At 40.6% G+C, this 22,602-nt stretch overlaps 1 protein-coding gene across 5 annotated transcripts in view; it reads left to right on the top strand.

Annotated features, from left to right (window-relative positions):
• TRIM55 (tripartite motif containing 55) overlaps positions 1-22,602 on the top strand; it is a 44,398-nt gene that overhangs the window by 12,869 nt on the left and 8,927 nt on the right. For 2 of the 5 annotated variants that reach the window (XM_004772965.3, XM_013046093.2), the window contains exons 5-9: positions 7,714-7,947; positions 8,293-8,315; positions 8,419-8,543; positions 10,046-10,293; positions 11,636-11,923. In XM_004772965.3, the coding sequence (XP_004773022.2) occupies positions 7,714-7,947; positions 8,293-8,315; positions 8,419-8,543; positions 10,046-10,293; positions 11,636-11,923 (918 nt within the window). Of the gene's footprint in view, positions 1-7,713; positions 7,948-8,292; positions 8,316-8,418; positions 8,544-10,045; positions 10,294-11,635; positions 11,924-13,257; positions 17,514-22,602 lie in introns of those variants that run through there. The other 3 variants (XM_045075728.1, XM_004772970.3, XM_004772971.3) reach the window with 3 other exon arrangements.

Raw genomic sequence — 22,602 nt, 5'->3', positions numbered from 1 at the left:
CAGGAAATGTTCTGGAACAGGCTTTGACTTAGAGGGCTGCTGGTTGGAGTAGACAAGCACACTGCCTTCAGAGCTCTCTTGCTTCCAGAAAAATGTGCTTGGCTTTCCTTCCTCGTCCCTAGAAATCATAACCTCCGTCTTACAGTCTTTACAAAGGGCACTTATCCTATGTCACTGGACACCCAAGAGAGTAGGATATTAATACTAGCCTCGTGAGGCAGGCAGGCAGGCATAGAAATAATCCTGCTTTGTATGGATGCATGTCTAAAGAAAACAGCTACAAGTTGCATAATAAATATTTGACCTTGAGCATTTCCATTATCTGAAAAATGACAACTTTAATAAGATTCTCCAATGATTTTTGCAATGAAAACAAATCTATTATACTTCCAAAACAATAATTTTACCCAAATAGCTTTTGGGACCTTGTCCATGCAGTTACAAATATGAAGTCCAAATATAAGAATCATTTTAATAAGCATGCCAGAATTTTTAAGGCAACATTTTTTAAAAATTTTTTTAATTTTTTTTTAAAGATTTTATTTATTTATTTGTCAGAGAGAGAGCGAGCGAGAGCGAGCACAGGCAGACAGAGTGGAAGGCAGAGTCAGAGGGAGAAGCAGGCTCCCTGCGGAGCAAGAAGCCCGATGTGGGACTCGATCCCAGGACGCCGGGATCATGACCTGAGCCGAAGGCAGCTGCTTAACCAATTGAGCCACCCAGGCATCTTAAGGCAACATTTTAAAGGCAATAGAACATAGACTTAAAAGACCAGGCTTCAGAATTTGAATTTTAGCAGTCATTTAACTATATGACCTTTGGAAGTGGCTTAAGCCCTTTGTCCCTCAACTAACTCACTGGTCTAGTGGGGTTAGAAATACGTTCTTCATGGTGTTATTGTGACGTCTAAGTTGGGGTAAGAGGCACAGGCCAGGGCCTTGATTAAGTTACCTCCTATTGTTTTCGCAGTTAGCTTGAAAAGAACACACTTAGGGTAATGATGCTAATAATTGTTTGAACCACTGGGGCATTGGGATCATCTTTTAAATGGTGTCAGAATAAGACTATGAGGGTCTTGGTCGATTGTGATGTGGAGCTAAGTAAGCAACCCCTTTCAGACAGAAAAACTGAACATGAACAGTAGAAGATAGTGGCCCTATTCTTGATCTAAGAGGCTTGGAGGTAACTTAAAATATTGGGAAAGGGAGGCTAAGGCTCTTCTGGGAAACGCGTTGACTCTCCACTGCAGACAGGAGCAAATTAAAGAACTGCTCATCTCACCGTGCTCTTGTGGCTTTCACTGAGCCAGAGGGGTACAGGGCTCTCTGCTTTACAGAGTTTACTCAAGGAGCTTCTAGATGGTCTGGACAGACACCCCAGGAGTAAGCTTTAGCGATCCCATGAATTAGAACATAATTGTTCTTCTAACACGAAGTGGGTGGCAACATGGTCACAGTAGAAAACAGCATGAATTTGAGACTCCCAAGCCCTATGGTCCCTGGGTAGAGTTGCTTCACTGAGCACTGCACAAGCCACCCCGCAGACAGGAGAGGGGCTGAACTCCGGCTCATGTGCCTGGAAGGAACATGTTCTCCTCATTTGTCTTCTCTAGTGTAGCCCAGCAGAGACCCAGCCACTCATCCTACTCTGCACTCATGGGACTTCTCCCAGGTGCTAGGAATAGAGACCTTAGGAGCAAAGGGTCAGCTGATTTCCTCAGGAGACTATTCCTACCTTAAGATAGTCCTTTCTTTAGTGTTATTAACCTGCTGCCTGCTTTTTTCCCCTTCTTTTGGGGGTGTTGGGGACAGAAAACCCTACTGGGCTTAATGAAGGGAATTCTGAAGTCCTGTATTTCAAATGAAGCTGAGTGTGCCCTCCCAGACCCAGAGCTGCTGCACCAAACAAGTGTGGGTGTAGATGAGTGGTAAAGGAATGTGTTGGGTCTGTGAATGAGCCGGCTAGAGCCAGTTGCTCAGTGACAAGTGGTGGGGCGAAGAGCTTATCTGTAGCTCTATTTTGGTCCCAGAGGCGTGTTCCTTACATGGTAAGAGCAGTGGTTCCAATTGTCTTAGGTTTTCCTGTCATAGCCCTGGCACATTCCCAAACTGGGACTGACATTGCAGGGCCGAGAGATAGGATTTATGTCTTCATGCTGGAGATGACCACCCTGAAATTTGCCAGGAGTGGAAACATTTTAGAGACTGAAGACCAGAATATCTCTACATTTACCTCAAGTCGTTGAGTCTGAAACTATAGAGTCAGAAGGGACCTTGGCAATCACCCAATCCCACCCCTTATAGCAGGGATAAGAAAACCACCCTAAGGCTAAGAAGCTTCCTTCCGGTCGCACGGCTGTTTTTTGCTATCTTCCTTTGAGTACTGAATGAAGCAGAGCCTTGGAGTACAGAAACTTTTAAGGACTGAATATCTCTCTAGAGACAAGTCATATTTCATTCACTCCACCATTCAGACAGTCTTTCTCATGTGTGCCCACTCTGCCATATTCTGCACACATAATGCTGTGAAATAGTGATGAACTAAACAGACAAGTTTACTGCTCCCAGGAAGGTTTTGTTCTAGGAGGGGAGTTAGACCATAAAACCAATAAGTGTTTGGGGGAGACAGTGAGCCCCTGAAAATCCGGCCATTAAAAACAACGGAATGATGGTTCGTTGAGCGGCGAGTTCCATACTCTTTAGTAGAAGAGTGTAGTTGATTTTTTTCCTTGGAATGCTTCTTTCTGCAGCTGCATATCTTGTATCTTATCATCACTAAAATATAAAGAAGGCTCAAAATTAGAGTCTGTCAGTTGTTTTTGTTTTTTTAAGATTATTTATTTATTTATTTATTTGGCAGAGAGAGAGAGAACAAGTAGGCAGAGAGAGGTGGAAGCAGGCTCCCTGCTGAGCAGAGAGCCTGATGCAGGGTTCCATCCCAGGACCCTGAGATCCTGACCTGAGCCAAAGGCAGCAGCTTAACCCCCTGAGCCACCCAGGTGCCCTGAGTCTATCAGTTTTAACATTTCTGTGAAAGCAACAGCTAAACAATGGGTTTTGGATAAATATTAAAGGTTACCTACTCACGTCTAAGGAAATGGCCAAATGATTACTTGGTCTTTTTTCTTTTTAGCCGGATATTATGACATTGGTTGGAAACAGATATTCCACCTGTCATCATTTTGCCATTTTACCACAGTTTTCCCTTTATAAAGTCAACCCTTTTTGGTATATTGCATCCCTACTGGGTTCACCTTAGAGAAGAGGTGAATCTTATTTTCATTCAAAGATTACAGACAACTTCTTTTGGTTCTTCTAAGTGTCTTGGCAGACCCAGGAGGTAGGTCATGGGGGTTACACATCAGAAAATACTTGGAGGCAAATACCTAGTGCCTTTGTGATGGAAATTACTTCAGTCGCTAAACACTCTCACACAGGACCCTGTGTACACCCCTGACACACACACACACACACACACACAGGACATAGGAACTGCATATATCAAAAGGAAGAAAATGGAGAATATTTGAAAAAGTAAATTTCAGAGTTTAAAAAGTATATATCTTGATTCAATTACCATCCAGAGAAGTGGGAGTAAGGAGAAGGTACACAGCCGAGAATTTTTACTGAAGCTTTTTTTTTTTTTTAAACCAAGCCTTTTAACTGGAATAAATGCAAAAGAATGTTAAAAGGCGAAAAAAATCTTTGAGGTGAGGAAGTTTTTGTGGAGAACAGAGAAAGATGGTTGCTATCATGCTTTTGCAGGTAACAATCATCCTTTAAAGTATGCTACCTGCAGACATTTTGATGAGGCAGAAGTCCACATTTTTCCCATTCCATTTTTCAGGTTACTGGAAAGTCACTGTTAAAAGCATTTCAGGTCCATATTTACAAAGGCACGGTAGGTGCTGAAATTCAGAGTAATTACTATCACTAGTGAGCTGGCCTCTAAGAAAATATTTTTCTTCTGTAACATATACTTGTTCCTTAATTACCTCAGAGGATGAGTCGATAAGCTGAGGTGTTTGTTGTTAGCTGACTTTTGTAGCACTTTGAAGGTCTTGTGGTCCAGAAGGATAGAAAGGCACCCACCTTAGTCTCTCATGTATTGCTTCTACATCGGAGAGTATGAAAAAAATAAAAGAATTTTAATTTCATGGAATATTTCTCATTTGAATCTGACATTAGGTTAACTTGAACATCTTTGGTTCATTTATATATAAGTCTATAAGTACAAGTTTCATAATTCCAAGAAAGAAGCATATTTTTCCTTTTTTAGAAACATATTTTTCTGACTCATATTTTGCATAGAATTATACTAAAGGCACATTAAGCAAGAGGAAAAAAAAGTTTTGTTTGTTTGTTAGAAAATCTGATCATTTTTCTACCTTTTCTCATGAACACTAAAAAAATCATGGCAGGTTTTTAGATCTTCTAATGCTTGGTACATAGTAATTAGTGAGTTTTGCTGAAGGAGTGAACTAATGAATATAATTCTGAAACAATCTGAAATTTCTTTAAGAGCCTACTTGCTGCGGAGTCGCTTTGTTAAAAGACATATATTTGGTTCACAGTAGTTCACATAAAATTTTTTACAAATTTCTTTCAAGTGTCTCACAGCAGGTTATGGTAGGAGTAGTTGCAACCCAGAAGTTCAAAAGCCTTGGCTTGAGGCCAGACACCAACAATAAATGGCAGAATGGTTTGAGAAAATGATTTAACTCTGCTGGACTTCAGTTTCCACATGAGTGAAATGATTGCTCTGGAGCAGGTTACTTCTGATATTCCATGCAACTTCAAAATTCCACAACTTAATAATTCAAATTAAGGATAATTAGACCTAAGTTTAGTAAGCACTGATATAGTACCCATAATGTGTCAGGTAATATTAAAAGGGTTTTATACAGCATGTAGTTTTATAATAATAATAATCAAGCATGAACTGTGCATAAGGCAGCATTTGATATACTGTAAATAAGTAAATAATATTTTCTATTAAATGATAGTAATTGTATTAAAATTAATATGGTCAAAATTACTAGAAAACCCAATTGAAATAAAATATACTTGGAATTGAAAATAAAGTAAAAATAAAGTGGTTATTTCATTTAAACCACTAGATAAAACCCTAGCCATGACACATGATTTCGCATCATTCTCATTATAAATAATTTGGGTTTTGTGAGCTTGAATGTTCTCACACATATTAAATCATATGGAAGAAAACTTTTCAGAAACAAAAGTATTCTACCAGTATCACATCTTACTATTTGTTATATATGTTTCAAGTGTACAACTTCTTTTAGAAAAATAAGCTAGAAACCATCAAATATTTGCAGTAAACAGTAGTGCTTCTGAACATCAAAGAGGCATATTTCGGGAATGCGGTGAGCACAAGGTTTCCTGTGAGCTTGAACAGAAAGCACTACAGGGAAAGAAAGTTCGATTGGGAAGGTACTAACATGCTTCAGTTCTGAGGCCTCATAATGGTCCAGATCTCAAGCTAAATGGATGGAAATGGATGCAAATTTGGCAAGCCCAGTGATTTCCAGGTCTGGACACGCTTTGTGGGCTCTTGTCCTATTACCTTGACGACTGTCAAGACTCTATGGATTTTCATCCCCTCCTCACACCTTCTCTACTCCCACTCATCTTTTATGGCCAAAGTGGGCATCGCTTCCACTAAGAAGCTCTTCTTGAGCCATCGACCCCTGCTCCCTTTCAATGTCTTGCACCCATAAACTTCCATAAAACCCGCTATAAATCTTTAACATATTTCAATTATTCAGCCTACCTTCTTTATGCATTATTATTGTCCAGAAAATATGATGAGAATTAACTGTGTTCCAAGGGAAGCAGTGGAGTGAGGTGTATTTCCTGCACATTTTTGGAGTATTTTCATAATCAACTATTTGGTTTAGGTTATCCATTTTTTCCCCTTACTCTAAGAATAGTAGAGAAATTAGGGGAAAATGAAACAGTTTTAAAAAGCCTGTTTAACAGATATATACTGAATATCTGTTGTCCAAAGTGGTATATGTCCTAAGCAGACCCAGATTCTATCCTTAAAGAGCCTATACTTTAGATATTTAAGAAACTCATGTATAAGAAAAAAGTGATACTTGACACACAAGAGAGACCGGTGTTTACTAAAATGAAAGAAAATGTAATAAGGGTCAGAAAGGTCAGAGATATCAGATAAATTGGATGGATTCCCAAGAAGCCTCTACTGGACAGGAGAGCTATGTTGGATCATTGGTGTCTCAAAGCCTGTTCTCAGCTGTAAAGGTCCTGAACCCAGAGATGGTCAGGACCAAGGAAATTGGCATATATACATACCAAGCTTACTAGAGCTTGAAAAACCAAAAGGCCAATGATCAGGCCAACTGCAAAGTTAATTATGATTTAACATGGACTCAAAGAGAAGGAAGTTAAATGGTACTAGAGGTGTTTCAGCAACACAATGGAAATGCACAAGTCTAATCTCCCATACAGCCTTTCTCTCTTTCTCTTGGGGACTCAAAGGCCAGATCCAATATTTCCTTGTTTTAGACAGTACTGGATAAATAGAAGACTAGGTAGATAGAAGTATATGCCAGTGGTGGTAAATATTATGGGATTTCAGAAGAACTAAAAGATGGTATTCAGTCATAGAGATCAAATAACATTTTAGGAAGAACTGGTATTCCAACAATGTCTTTAAGATTACTTAGAGTTGGAGCACCTGGGTGGCTCAGTCCTTAAGTGTCTGCCTTGGGCACAGGTCATGATCCCAGGGTCTTGGGATAGAGGAACGCATTGGGCTCTCTGCTCAGCAGGAAGCTGGCTTCTCCCTCTCTCACTCCTCCTGCTTGTGTTCTCTCTCTTGCTGTGTCTCTCTCTGTCAAATAAATAAATAAAATCTTAAAAAAAAAAAAAAGGATTACTTAGAGTTTGCAACTGTGAACTGGGAAAGAGCATTCTAAAAAGAGGGGAAACGATGAGCAAAGAAAGTGAGTGGTTTGTTTTTGCTGGATACAGGGCATTGCGATGAAGAATAGTACAGTACTATGAAGGAAAGCTGGAACCAGGTAATGGAAAAGCTGGAAAGTCTGTTATGAAGTTAAAATATTATTCTTTGGAAAATGAGTAGTCAGAGAAAAAGCACTATACCCCCAGGGAAATGTACTCCAGGAAAATGAATTTGGAGCTTGAAAAACTCCATGGGTTTGCCTGAATAAATTCCAGATGTAGAGGCCAGTGGGAAGAACCAGAATCTCCATTCGAGGACTGAAACTAGGACAGGAGTAGTGTAGGTGGAGCAGAGAGACTGAAGGGTACAAACCAGGAAGTATCACGGTGTTTTCATTACACACACATACATATACACACACTCACCGTAAGGCAAAATATAACACTATAAGCTATCTAATCAATATATAATTTTTTAAAAATGTGTCCTAATTTCTATGAAATTCTCCATTTATAAAGAACATAATGAAAAAGTCATTGATCCATTTAGCCAATTTGGTTGATTTGGGTTTGTCTAAGCATCAAATTTGATAAATATGAGATTTTCAAAGTATCAACACAATGGGAATCTCTAAGGGACAGCTTGAAGGGAAAAAAATACCCTATATATGCAAATTTTCTTATCCTCCAAAACATTCCAGGTGATTTTGCCAAATAGACACTCTTTCAAACACCTTCTAACATGAGCTAACCCAACTAACAGGAATGCTGCAGAAAACAGAAACAGGAACTCTGTGAAAAGTTTGATTACCTGTATGGCATCCTGGAGGAGAGGAAAAATGAAATGACCCAAGTCATTACACGAACCCAAGAGGAGAAACTGGAACATGTCCGTGCTCTGATCAAAAAGTATTCTGATCATTTGGAAAATGTGTCAAAGTTGGTTGAATCAGGAATTCAGTTCATGGATGAGCCAGAAATGGCAGTGTTTCTGCAGGTAAGTCTCCTTTTGGTACCTAATAAAACTAATCAAGAAGGTGGGTGCTGGAGAAGTAGGTGTCATCATATTTTTGTTATTTTATGTATATCTCATTTTGAGTTATTTTACCAACTATAATATAAGCTCATTATGTGTTCATGTCTCCATCTGTTTAAACAACTTCATAAGCATATATTTAAGGGACCATGACATCACTTAAATATAAGAAGGTTCTGGTATAAAACAGCAGTTATTCACAGCATTTAGAAACTAAGCTCTGAGATTTTCAGAATCAGCAGAGGAAAGAATTAAGTCTTTGATGAAAAGAACTTAAGTAGGTCTGTCTTTTGTTTGCTTTCACAGAATGCCAAAACCCTGTTACAAAAGTAAGTAATTTTCATTTTATGGAAAAATGCATACTTTTCATTTTTACCCGAGGCTATCAAACATTAGACCATGACAGAAAGTGGCAACTTGTCTTTGTTGCAGAATTTCTGAAGCATCGAAGGCATTTCAGATGGAGAAAATAGAACATGGTTATGAGAACATGAACCACTTCACAGTCAACCTCAATAGAGAAGAAAAAATCATCCGCGAAATTGATTTTTACAGAGGTTTGTTTTTCTTGTGACCATTTGGCCAAAGTTGCAGGTGTGTGAGAGCTGCAGCTGGGTTCAGCAGGAGAAAGAGGGGATTCAGGATCACCTCCAGAATGGATGTCGACAATTATACAAGGATCATAATCCAATGTGAAACTCTATTTCATTATAGATTCAATAGTTGGTTGACAGTGTTTAACTTTGCACAGCACAGTGCCCATTAGAATGCCATTTTTGGGCATTTGACTCTGAGCAGTCAAACACTTAATAATTGATGGTGATGATGATGTCTCAACAGCAACCCTACACGAGGCGTCAACCACAGTGCTGTGAAGTGTTACCGAGTGCAAGGTTAAGGATGAGATAAAAATAAAATGTAGAAGACATTTGGAGAGATATTGTAGCACATCCACTTAATCGGACTTTAGAGGGCAAGAATAGTAATGAGTCACAGAATAAGTTACACCTGGAAACAAAACTGGCTCTCTGTGACCAGATGTATTTCATGAGTTATAAATGCATCTCTACCATTTGGCCCAGAGACTGCCCTCTTGGAAGTTAGTCCCCCTGAAATAATTGAAAAAAGGAAAATAACCTTGGAACTGACCAAAGTTATTGATGGTCTTGATTCATCATGGTCATCTAGATGACAAGACACCTTGACTAGACCACTAATAACCAGGAATCTATATCAGTGTATACAGAGGTAACTTTATTTATTTTTTAAAAAGATTTTATTTATTTATTTGATAGATAGAGATCACAAGTAGGCAGAGAAGCAGGCAGAGAGAAAGGGGGGAAGCAGGCTCCCTGCTGAGGAGAAAGCCCGATGCAGGGCTCCATCCCAGGACCCTGGGATCATGACCTGAGCCGAAGGCAGAGGCTTTAACCCACTGAACCACCCAGGCCCCCCCAGATGTAACTTGAGAAGCAAGTCTTCAGGATGTATCTTTTTAAAAAAAAATTACTTAATATTGTTATCTCTTCTTAATATTTCCCGAGGGAATATTAAGATCAATGCATTAGAAAAAGAGTCATGGCTTTAACTGGGCATAAGTCAGCATTCACTGAACAGAGGAGGTAAGACATTAAAACAAGACAGGGTTTTGTATGTTTTCTGAGAAAGGGAAGAGAGTTGTATTTCCATGTAATCTGACACAGATAAACAAGTGAAAATCTCAGCCCCAGCCCTCCAGGAGCTTGCAGATGTGACAAAGTATGGTATAAATGTGGCCAGGCTCTGGGAGTGGGGGTCAGGTCCATAGTTCACAGTAGTAGTAAGGACTGCGCTTTGTACTGAGAAGGGGAACAAGGAGGAAGGAGATGGTTGGGCCCATCTTCACATTTCTCTTGTCCACATTTAACTAGAATGTGGCATATTTGGGCCATAGTCCAGCGTCTGATGGAGAAGATTTCCCTAGCCCAACTTTAATCTGGGCTGTTAAGTACTGGCCATTAATTGATTTCATAGCTGCAGTGGTAATTATAATGATTTTAAGAACATATTACCTTACCAGAAGATGAAGATGAAGAAGAAGAAGGAGAAGAAGAAGGAGAAGGAGCGGAAGGAGAAGGGGAAGAAGCAGAAGTGGAAGAGGTAGAAAATGCTCGAACAGAGTCATCAGGAGAAGAGGAAAGTCCAGAGAAAGCCTTGGAGCCCTCTCAGCTGGCCTCAGAGCTCCAGGCTGCCACAGGGGCACTTCCAGTTTTCTCCCCAGAGCCACCTCCAGCCCTGCCAGCCACTGCAGATGTCCCAGTGACACAGGTAACCATTCACTAATTCCCTCCCACAGGACACACAGGTGGGCCTCCTTGCTGAATAGCCGAAACAATTGATTCTGCCTTAAGAAAAGAGTAGCTTTAGGTCAGACATTTGTATGTGAAAGACAAAAGAATTCAGAGCAGTCACAAAGTCAGGGGGGAAAGTCCACTAAGTGATTCAACAGTTCGTTGTTATCATTGGTTGGTGAGACTGAGTTTAACTCAATTTTCCCACCAATAGCACCCTCAAATCTGAGGCAATCTTTGGAAATTTTGTGTGCAGAGGAGAGGGCTATGTGTGTAACATGTTAGTTCATAGAGAGCCAAAGTCATGAAGATTGGGTCTGCTCTGAAACCATTTGTGGGGTACAGGGTGAGAAATAAAATGACTACACCTTTAGAACTTTGAATTTTCTGTAGATAATAAAGATGATCAATAGAGAAGTCATGCTTGTCTATCCCTGTCACATCTTTCAGTAAGTGGGCAAACAAATGACATCTGATTTTCTATATATCTGTCATTCCATGAGATTATATGTTAAAAGAACTGTTATAGAGATTTCCTAGGAGATAATTCATCCCAAATCCTGTATCTGATTGGCTGACTCTTTGTTTCTAAGATGTCACTGTCCAGTTTTCAAGCCTTTGTGCTGACTTCATGGCACCTTCAGCAGAGAGGTCTCGACTTATAGAGTTTGTGGGCAATGTAGATTCATCAAAAAGGTGTCCTGGTTTTGCACCTGCTTTCATAGTGGATTGAAAGTATTGATAGAAACAAAATGTTAGAGGGGAAACTCTGAATTAAAGAATTACATTCTATGTTCGGTCTCCATAGGAAACCAGGCTAAAAGATCATTAACAGCCCCTCGACTCTTGAAATTCTGGGTATACCAATTGCCCTGAGTTTGAAAGAGGTGTGGTAACTAAATGAGAGGTGGATTTGATCAATAAGATCAATTTGGGATTTTAGAAAAGAGGTTTGGTGAGCCCACCTGGAATGTCAAAATATTGATCGTGGCCAACAGATCGACCTTTCTTCTGTATCAGATATTTTATAAGCACCCTTCATTTCAGGCATCTGCTATCTGTCTCAGCCTACCATCTAGTGAAGGACAAGCACAGAAAACAAGAGTGGGCACGTGAAGGTGCCCAGACAGAGGAGCCCTGGCAGCGCTCCTTCCCTGAGTGCTCACAGAGGGTGGGATCAAGTTGAACATGTGTTAAATCAGGCACTGCACAGACAGCTCACTGTTTTCAAACCCAAAGGGAACTAAAACCGACTGCTTTTTCTTCTTCTTCTTCTTCTTCCTCTTTTTTTACTTTTGAATGTATCTGCCCCAATTAAGGGGGAGGTTGTGCCCACTGGCTCTCAGCAGACCACAGAGTCTGAAACTCCAGTCCCTGCAGCAACGGACCCTGCGGATCCCTTGTTTTACCCTAGTTGGTACAAAGGCCAAACCCGGAAAGCCACCACCAACCCACCTTCCACCTCAGGGAGCGAAAGTCTGGGACACATAGGGCCTCCTGGTTCTGAGGATTCGAATGTGCAGAAGGCAGAAGTGGCAGAAGCTGCAGCCAGTGAGAGGGCAGCAGTGAGTGGTAAGGAAACTAGTTCACCTGCAGCTACTTCTCAGGTTAGTGTTGATGCTCTTGTGTTGGAATGCTCCCCCATGCCACCTAGCGTCCTGCTGGGGTCACAGCAAGAAAGAAGGGCTTCCCAAGGGGCAGAAAGAAACCCTGGCTGTGGGGAGAATGCAGAAACAACTCATCCTCCAATTTGGGCTTGTTTGTTTGTTTGTTTGTTTAAGTCTGGCAAAACAAAAAGGAAAACAGATTGACTTAACTCTGTGAGGTGACCCCACACCTGGCTTCCCAGGGGAAGGGATCCAAGCACACCGGACCCTGACGCATGCAGTCGGAAGCTGCTTTGTCTGTGGTGCCTGGCTGCTGGCCCAGGTTTCCCTTTGCCAAGGCCACTTGCCCTTGCTCAGCCTTTTCTGTGTCCTCTCTGGGCTTCCAAAAACTAATCCTAAGCTTTTGTGTCATTCCCAGCAACCGTGAAGGAGCACGTTTGAACTGAGCTCTTAAGTCCACTCTGGAAAATAACCTCTAATTGACTCATGGATTCTGGGAGTGTGCTGGCTATGCCTAGAAAAAGATAGTATTGGCTTGATTAAACCAGAGCTTCCTAAACATGAGCTGCTGGGAGCAGAAAAGCACAGGTTTTCCTACATTAGGCTTTTTTTAAGGGTTACTTAATACCTTTTATTTTTTTCCTTTTTATAAGGTACTTTGAAGGCCATGTTTTTCCTACAATGGGTTAGATGTTTGCATGGCTCAAAGACTCCCTAGAAGAAATATTCTATAATTTCTTCACAAGGAAGAATGCTCATGGTTGTTCCATCCTTATGAACATTCTTAAATGGTGTGCGGACATGAATGTTGCCCGGACATGGGATGTCAGATAAATACTCCCTGGTTCCATGCGCCGGGTCATCAGGTGATAATGAACAACAAACAGCATTTTTCAAAAAATCAGAAAGTTACTTATTTCTTGACTGTATCTGCTCAAGTGAACCTTAATTTCATGAGGTAATAAAGGGAAATTATTTTTGGAAAACTGAAAAGTACCATGTTTTTGTGTCATATATTTGTTTTCACAAATGAAAAATGACAAAAATAAATGTTTGGTATAAGGAAACATTTTGAGGTAGTTTTTTGGTTAAAAATGGAATGTAAAGTTTTCTAGAAAATTTATGGTAACTTTATTTCTAGAAAGTTAATTGAATTTCTTACATATTTAGTGGAAGTTGAGTCAGGAGGAGCTGTTTTCTGAAAACAGTGGTGCAAAACCCCATAATAGGAGAATGTAATAGGGCTCCAAACCCAAATGCAAAATCCATCTAAATGATGTTGAAAATATTATTTGTGATAATATCAGTGAAGCTTTCTTCTTGTTTTCTCACAGGAGTTAGTAATCTGCCTAGCACTTTTGGCTTTTCTTATACTTCACTACATCTGGCGTCAGATTCAGTGCTTGGTTTTAACTTTAATGGGTAGGAAATATTTTCTTTTCCCTTCACTAACATCTCATGCAGTTTCTTACATAATGTTCCTACTCTATAGGCTCAGAGATCAATTTCTCCCCAACTTTGAGGCTCAGCCATCGAAAAAGATTGAAATTCTAGATAATACTCATGGCTTTAAGCTCCCTACAATGCAATCACCTCAAGGTGCCTTCCTGAGGAGAATTGCTCCATTATCTAATCCTGCATGGAGGGGAATCCTGACTCAGAGGGCAATTATTCAGTAATCCACTAAGAATGGATCCTCCAGAATAGCCACAAGTGGAGGCCAGTTTCAAAAGTGTAGTGAGGATTCACTGCTCTTAAAGTACAGGGAGGATGAGTTTAGGAATATATACGGTTTCCATAGATTAAGAAGCTACATTTCATACACTTACACCAGAGGCACCCAGGATAGGGCTGGATGACCCTTGCCAAAGATACTCAGGCAATCCTTGCACTGGTGGGCAGGTGGTCCGGGGGACTTCTCAGTCCTTTTTGAATCCTCAGAGTTTATGGTCTTTCCTGAGAGAGGAGATCTCTGACAGAAAGATACCCTGGGTGCAGCACGATCAGGGGGATCTCAGCCAGGTGAGATCTGAATGAATAAAAAGCAAGAAGATCAACATTCATCCACCAGACATAAAGAATGAGAACCAAAGAAAAGTCATAAAGCCAAAACCTTTCCTTTTCCTAGCCAAGTCTTTTCTTAATGACTGTTGTAAGATTTGCATGGGAACTGACATCTTACTCCTTTAACAGCCTTTGTGAGATTATCAGTTTAAAAATATTTAAAGATTCAAGCCTCATGTTCTTTTGAGTAAATGACCCTGTTGGACCTGAGGCCCAGCTCCTTGTGCCTGTAGCTCAGAATCAATTCAGGGTGACTGGTGCTGAAAGGCCTCAGCTATTTCTGGCTCATTGACTTTTTCCTGGGGTGACATTGACTCTTCTGGAAGCTCCCATCATAGTTCCTTTCTGCCTCATTAGCTGTCTGTTCAGCAATGATGGTAGGATCTCCATGGGTCCCTGTCATGTCTGAAACTATGGGTGACTAGGATCTGCCCCCGGTGTTCAATAGTGAGCCAGAAACCTGTGTACCCTAGAGTGTTCCTAGCATCCTTACAGTCTGCTTATTATTTGTGGTGAAGAGCAGTGGGTAGAAGCGTTGGCCATGGACTCAATGGGGCAAATGAGGGAGAGAGAAAACACCATATTTTACGGGAATATCCTGAATCACTGTGGATCTGAATAATTGTCTGAAGAGTTCAGTTTATATTCTGAGAATTCAGGTTTGGGGTTTTGTTGCCGTATATTCTTGTAATGCTTCTCTGAGGCTGCAGGGGGAAGAGTCATGCTTCTTGCCTGCCATCCACTGAGCCCATGTCATGTACCCTGACATTCACATGCCTGTCTGCTCAGATGAGGGTGAGACAGTTGGGAGTGCCCTGGAGTAGGGTGATTGGCATTCACCATTGCAAAGAATATGGACAGATCAATAGAGACCTCACCCGAGTATCAGATTCCTGGCCCCTGAGGATTTTTGCAGGCCTGCTTCATTTTCACCACTTCAGAACCCGACTCACTAAATTAATATTTGTCCAATGCAAGGTTAGCTTATGGGAATTCCATGCTTTATTATTAGCCTTTCCGTGGACACTGAGGATGTGACACAAAAGTTCTCCTTGATTCCCCGGTGGTCTTACCTCTCTCTACTATGTGTCAGGGAATAAGGTTGCCTGAGAATCTCAAGCATTTCAGGCTCACCGACTGATCCATAAACTCACGTCAGTCCCTTTCAGGCTTTTAAGAAGGCAAATGTTCTGTTTCCAAGTGCCTTCTTCGCATCCATTCACACAGTGAAACCCGCCCTTGCCTTTGCTGCCTGTGATTTCTGATACCATACAATCTCTACTTTCTCCTGTACTTTCTCTCTTCACCCAATTGCACAGGCAGATTATATGTTAGAAACTGGTCGTGGCAAAAACCACATATCAGCAGTCTCCACCAGTGGCCACCTGGGATTCAGAGGAACACTGTTGCCTCCCCCCCCACACCACCCATTCTTGAAAAAAAAATTTCTCAGCAAGGTTTGGCTTCATCCCTGTGGCAAAACTGAATCCCACAGAACAGAGACTCTTCTGCAGGAGGCACTTTGAATCCTGCAACATTCTATTCCACCCAGGAACCCCCGTGAAAGTCCCTGGACATGAACTGGTCTTTAGCTGCAAAATTGCCTTCTAAGTTTCCACCTTTCTAGGCCGTAACTGTTGTATGTTCAGTCAATGCAAAGAGAGTTTGGATGAAATAACATTTGATCCACCTCAGGTATTAAGGTTTACATTTATTTTGAAAAAGTGACATCACACCCTAGTCAATCTTAGAGGACAGGGCAGTAATAAGGTGGGAAAGAGGCGGGTCAGCTGCCCTTGGAAAACAGTCTCTGTGAGCCTCATCTCTTGGGCATGCCTTGTTGTGGCCAGTTCCAAGTCCAGTCTGCTTCCCTCCTTTGCCCTTCCTCTTCTCATACAACTTACATGCAAATTACACCTGAGTGTTAAGACAAGGACCATTCCCACAACCTACACTCATGGACAACTGAGTATTTTATTGGGAATATATGTGGCAGTTAGATTTTTCCAAAGTGGGACCAGCAACAATGAAAGACCCTCCCTGTTTCCCTTCCTCCCTCCCTACAGAGGTTTAGTGGCCTTGTGTGGAAGGATTTGTCCAAAGTGTTTAAAGGAAGCTGTTCAGGGAACAGGGATTTCCAGAGAAATGTCTTCCTGTTGGGTGGATTAAGTTGGCTGCTGTTCTGGCTGATACTTGAGCTGGACCATGCTGGCTGCCTCAAGGTCAGAGGAACTCCCATTGCCCGCCCCCTCCCGCCCCCACACACACCCCAATGAGAGTCAGTTGCTTTGGAAATAGGGACTTTGACATTGATCATTGACTATGATCTCCGCAAATTTCTGCCTCTATAAGAACTCCATCTCACATATTTCACCAGAGTATGAAGCTACGGTTATAAGAGAACCTAGAAGCTTTACCATATCATAGCCATTTGTTGAAGAATAGAATAGCTACTCTTCACATTCCATTCTTCAAGTCTGAATATAGACAAACAGGTTGGGTAGGAATTCTGTCTTAGGCACTGGAAGGATCTATGAAATTAATAAAAAGGACTTAGTTCCTGTCCTCCCACTTCTCTGCACCAATTCTGGGCATTTATTTTCTTTGAGCCTCAGTTTTCTCACAGGGAAGATGAAGTAACTACAAAAAAAAAAAAAAAAAGATTCATTGATTTACACAGTGGAGAGTGAAAAATGTAGTACTAAGAATTTTATAAATTGTTTCAGTATGTCATTGGGAGGGTTACAGACTCAGGCCTGAGTCTGTACACCAACGGACAATAGTAACAGTTTCTCAGTGAAATAGACAGCCCATCTCATTTCTCAAAATATATGTCCTGCCTTGAAGCTCTTCCATAAATGTCCATTTCCCAAACTCTCCCAAATCTCTTCCATGGCACGTTTTCAGCTGAATGTTTACAGAGCTGCAATTACCCCTTTTGATGCCATAAACTCCATAAAATCTATTACGGCTCAACTCTAAAGACCACCTGAGGGCACTTAAAGACCTCACTGCCCGGTAGAGCAAATTCTTAGAATGTATGCGGTAGAGCTAATCACAGAATAGTAGATGAATGAAGAGCAATATGTGGCTTAAAAATCTACCTAAGTGTTATAGTTCAATCAGTTTTGACAAACATGTAGCCTTCTATAGCTACTACACAATTAAGATGTAGAATATTTCCATCAGTCTACAAAGTGCTCTCATGTGCCTTTGCAGTTCAGTTAATCCCTTCCCTGCATCCCCTTGGGCACAGTGTCAATCTTCTTTATGTGTTACCATTCTAATGGATGTGTATTTTATGTCATTTAATTTGCATTTCCCCCAATGACTACTGATGTTTAGCATGTTTTCATGTGCTTCTGAACCATTTTGATATTTTCTTTGATGGAGTATCTGTTCACAATTGCCCTATTTCTTTGGGCTGTTTATCTTACTGGAGAGTTGTAAAAGTTCTTTATGTTATTTTGGATAAAACTCCCTTATCAAACATGTTTTGCAAATATTTTCTCCTAGTATGTGGCTTGCCTTTTCATGTCCTTAAGTATATTTTGAAAAGCAACCATTTTTAGTTTTGAGAAGTTCAATTTGTCATTTTTTTTTTCCTTTATGCTTTGTGGTTTTTGTGTCTCAAGAAATCTTTGCTTACCTCAAAAAATTACAAGGATTTTATCTCATTTTCTTCTAGGATTTTTATAGTTTCAACTCTTAAATTAGATCTAAGATCATTTTAAGTTAATTTTTGTATTGTGAGAAAAGGATCAAGGATTGTTTTTTGTCTGCTTATTTTCCATATAGGTATTTGTTCCAACACTATTTGTTCCAACACCTTCCCCCAGTGAATTACCTTGATGACTTTGTAGAAATTCCAATGACCATATGTGTTCAGGTCTATTTGTAGATTCTCTACCTTGAACCATTAATCTGTATGTTTGTCTCTCTACCAATACCGGCACTGTCTTGATTATTATAGCTTTATGGAAGTCTCTAAATCAGGTAACGTAAGTCTTCTAATTTATTGGTTTTATTTGGCTTTATTGGTTTTCCCTCTCTCTTTTTTTCCCAGTTTTCTATTTCATTCATCTCTGTTCCTTATTATTTTCATCCTTATGCTTACTTTGGGTTTAATTTTCACTTCTCTTTCTAGATTCTTAGGGTGAAAATTTGAATTATTGATTTGAAATCTTTCTTATTTTCTAATATAAGCATTAATGCTATAAATTTTCTTCTACTTACTGCTTTAACTGCATCCCACAAGATTTGGTATGTTGTATTTTCACTTTCATAAATGAAATTTATGAATTAAAATTCAGAATATTTTCTAATTTACCTTGAGATTTGTTCTTTGACCTATGAGTTATTTAGATGAGTAGTGTTTATTTTCGACATATTTGGAGATATTCCAGATATCCTTCTGTTAGATTTCTGGTTTGATTCTGTTGTGGAGAGAGAATACTCTTTATATATTCTCAATCCTTTTAAATTTAAGATATGTTTTATAGCCCAGAATATGATCAACCTTGGTGGATTTTCCATGTGCACTTGAAAACATTGTATTTTCTGTTGTTGAGTGAGTGTTCTATAAATGTCAACTAGGTCAGTTAATTGATAGTGTTTTTCTTTTTTTTTTTTTTAAGAATTTTTAAAAAAATTTATTCATTTGACAGAGAGAAAGAGATCACAAGTAGGCAGAGAGGCAGGCAGAGAGAGAGGGGGAAGCAGGCTCCCCACTGAGCAGAGAGCCCGATTTGGGGCTTGATCCCAGGACCCTGAGATCATAACCTGAGCCGAAAGCAGAGGCTTAACCTACTGAGCCACCCAGGCGCCCTAATTGATAATGTTTTTCAAGTCTATAATATCCTTACTGATTTTCTGTTGACTTGTGTTATCAATTGCTGAGAGAAGAAGTTTGAGATCTCTGATTATAACTGGTGGTTTGTGTATTTATCCTCACAATTCTATTACTTTTACCTCATGCATTTGAAACTCTGTTTAGGTGCATTTATATTTAGCATTGTTCCATTGTCTTGAAGAATTTATCCCAAGATAAGTGTTAAGCAAAACAAAATTGTTTTCTCTCTTTTTCGTGTGCATCTGCCTGCTTTAATGGGTATGAGGGTCCTCATACACATATACTATCTTTTAAAGTAACTTAGCAAAATTAGAAGGCAGGTGGGGAGAGGCTAGGGGAGAATGATGCTAACAATCCTTAAGGTGTAGCAAGTGTCTGGCAATAGGCCTCATAGCCCCAATCCAACAATCCCATCTCCCCTTCTGCCCCTAGCAATGTACAGGGCCAAGCATTTCAGGAACTGAAATAGCCAACATATCTAATGCTTTTAAGTGACTAGGCTGAACTTTATGATTCAATGACTGGTTGTCACTGGGCTGTGGTGCCCTATTTTTAGTTCTGATGTAATTAGCTGTATAAGCAAATGTCTCTGTATATTTTCATGATACACTTAGGCCCTAATTCACTCCTTGTATTATCTAAACCAGTTTTCACATTATTGACAGAGGCTACCCTATCATGGGCCAGAGACTTCCAGCACCAAGCTGCCTTCTTGGCTAAGAAGATCTGAGATTCCCAACCCAAGTATTGTCAGGCAGAAGTGCATGGTCCTTTCAACTGTCTCAAGTGTTTCCAAATTCTTCCTATCTAGCATATCATGAGTTCAGACACAGAACCTAGGAACCACATTGGTCCCCTACACCTTTGAGCTCTTTACTTTAAAATAGCAAAAGGGATGTATGGAAGTCAATGCCAGTGGGCAAGTGACACCAAGGAAAATCAGTCCATACCATCTTAGTCCCCAGTCCAGGCACTATAAATATTACCTTTTTTCCCAGAGGAAAAAAAAAACCCAACCAAACAAAAAAAAACAACATTTCATGAGAGACAGAGAGAGATAATGGTGGAGGGGAAAGGAGGGAGAAAAAAGAAAGAGGAAGGAAGGAAGGAAGGAAGGAAGCCTATGGTTTAACAAGTAGGGGCTCGCAGAGTCTTTTCCCTTCTTGAAGGGTTTATCTCCTAGGTTCTCAGAAACCAATATATGTGTCCTCAGATCTGAGGCCTTATCAAATTTCTCATCATTCCAAGATTTGGTCTCCTAGAAGATATTCATATCTTCCTAAACCAAGATGAACATTAGGCCAAAGTTCCAAGGAAAAGCACCATGTGGAATCCTGGGTCTCCACAGCTGTCGCATACAAAAAGATAAAATCATTTTCATGCAAATGATCTTTAAGACCAAACCATTGATTCTGATTTCCAGGGCAAATATTAATTCTAGTTGCCACCTGAAGACTGAGACGTGAGAGATGTTGGTCGCTAGAGGGCTGGAAAACTGCTTTTCCAAGTGAATTTAATCTCCCAAGGTATTACAGGACATTTTAAAAAATTAAGCAGGAGACCAAGAACATGATTTCCCATGAGTGTGACTACAGGCCCCATGTTCTTTGAAATGATCTATTTAATTTTCCAAAACAAACTGAAATGAATGAAAATTTAACTATGTTCTCTAAATTTAATTGAGGGATTCAGGGTGTCAAATTATTTTCAGACAGAAATCCCTACTGAGAGCAACTGGCTTGTGGGTTTTTTTTTTTTTTTAAACAAATTAGGAGATTCAAGCTTACAAAATGCTGATATGCCAGCACCCTGCCTGTGCTGGAATTTAAGCTTGGTAAAAATAGAGAGAAAATTGATCAGGGCTCAGGACTGGCCTATATTTACTGCATAACACCATCCAGGACTTAATAACTCTAGCAGTTATAAGAAGTTATGATAATAAAATGCAGTCCATTTTACATAGTAAAAAACTATAGGAGAGAGTAAGATTTTTCTTAAGGAAGTTTTAATGAGACCATTACATTAACATTATTAATGCTTTTTCATTTGTATTCTTCAATTGCAATTATTTTTCCGGCTTTTTTTTTTTTTTTTTCCTGTTGGGAAAGTGACTTCCTAATTACTGTCAAGTTGGGGGATTTTCTAAAAGGACAAAAAATGTCTATACTAAAATTGTAGGCTCTATTTCTCAGGATCAAATAGCATCCTTGGTAAAGGTTATTTTAACAGGAAGCTAAAATGGATGTATCCATTTGAAAGAGGGAAATACATGTTGTGTGTAAGCAGTATAATGAACTCATTTCCCCTGGCAACCTGTGCCTACAGCCCTACAATTCCGTGAAAACATTAATGCAGCCTCCAGGGAGAGCTCTCTGGGGGAGTTCTTACAGCTAGTTGAATTTTGCTTCCAGTGTCTTAAAACTGTTTATTATTCTAATTTAACCCAAGACCCTTGCTAGTATTGCACATACTGGGGATTTCTTTTCTCCCACTGCCATCCACAAAGAATTAATCCATCACCACGTTGATGCATCTGAAAAACCGATGCTGCGTGACAGGGCTGTCACTACTGTGTGTCCCTTGCTTTGTCATTTACAAAGTCTTTCACAGACGTTCTCTCGTTCAAAGTTCAAAACAACCCTGCCCAGGAGGAATCGTTAGACTTGCACATTTTACAGGAGGCGGGAGCTTAGAGCCCAGTGATCCCTTGCCCCGCCCCATCTTGCCCCGCCCCACCTTGCCCCGCCCCACCTTGCCCCGCCCCGCCATGCCCCGCCCCCACCTTGCCCCGCCCCACCTTGCCCCGCCACGGAGTGTGAGCTGTTAGCGTGCAATATACCCTCCGCCAAGCTCGCGTGTAGGAAAAGTGAGTGAATCCCCACTTTACATGGGTTGACGACTAAGCCAAAATAGGGGCTCCCCTGCTTTGAGTCCCAGCTCTTGATGCACTGGCACGGACTCACGGGGCAGAGAGGTCGTTTTTAGGCCTCGCTGCTCGCAGGCGTGTGGCTAACCGTTGCAATGGCGGTGTACCCTCGTTCTTCGTTACACCCCACACTGCTGACCAACCTGCCTCTCCCAATCTGACTTCCAGCGCTGGAACTGGCCCTTCCCGTGAGTCTCACACGCTCAACAGCAGCTGCTTTTCTCTTTGGATTTGTGGTCACTCTTAATCTCTCTCAGCACTCTCATTAGCGTTACTTTGAGCAAGGTCCTAGCCTCCTTGAGCCTGAGGCTGATGGTATTACCAAGACTCTAGAAGAGGACCTGTTTGGCCTATTTGCCTAACACAAGGCGGAGAAGCTCCCGTCTGGGAGGAATTAATGATCAAATGAGCAGTTCTTTGTAATTCAGTACTTCAGGGTGGGTGAGAACACAGACTCTACAGTTGAACACACAATCATCAGGTCCACATCAGAGAAGGCTGGTTTTTGTTTGTCAGGTTGTGATACCAACGTTTTAGCTTCTTCCTGCTCCCCACCCCGACCCCATCAATGCCTAAATACCATGTTTAAAACAAAACAGTACACACCATAAATCTTACTCTGGGTTAAGAAAAAGTGGTAAATTTAGTTTTTTCTTGTTTCATAGGTCTGAGGAAATTACTCTGGTTTCTGGTCTTCCCTTAACAAGGAGCAAAGCTCCCAAATCAAACCCCTTCACCCACTTCTTTTTCTTTTTAAAAAAGATTATTTGTTTTACAGAGTGAGAAAGAGAGAAGGAGTGTGGTGGGGAAGGACAGAGGGAGAGGGAAAGAGACTTT

The sequence above is a fragment of the Mustela putorius genome, unplaced genomic scaffold, assembly GCF_011764305.1.
Source record: "Mustela putorius furo isolate JIRA1106 unplaced genomic scaffold, ASM1176430v1.1 tig00000151_pilon_pilon_pilon, whole genome shotgun sequence".
NCBI classification, from domain to species: domain Eukaryota; kingdom Metazoa; phylum Chordata; class Mammalia; order Carnivora; family Mustelidae; genus Mustela; species Mustela putorius.
This window is presented reverse-complemented; position numbering and strand designations above follow the sequence as displayed.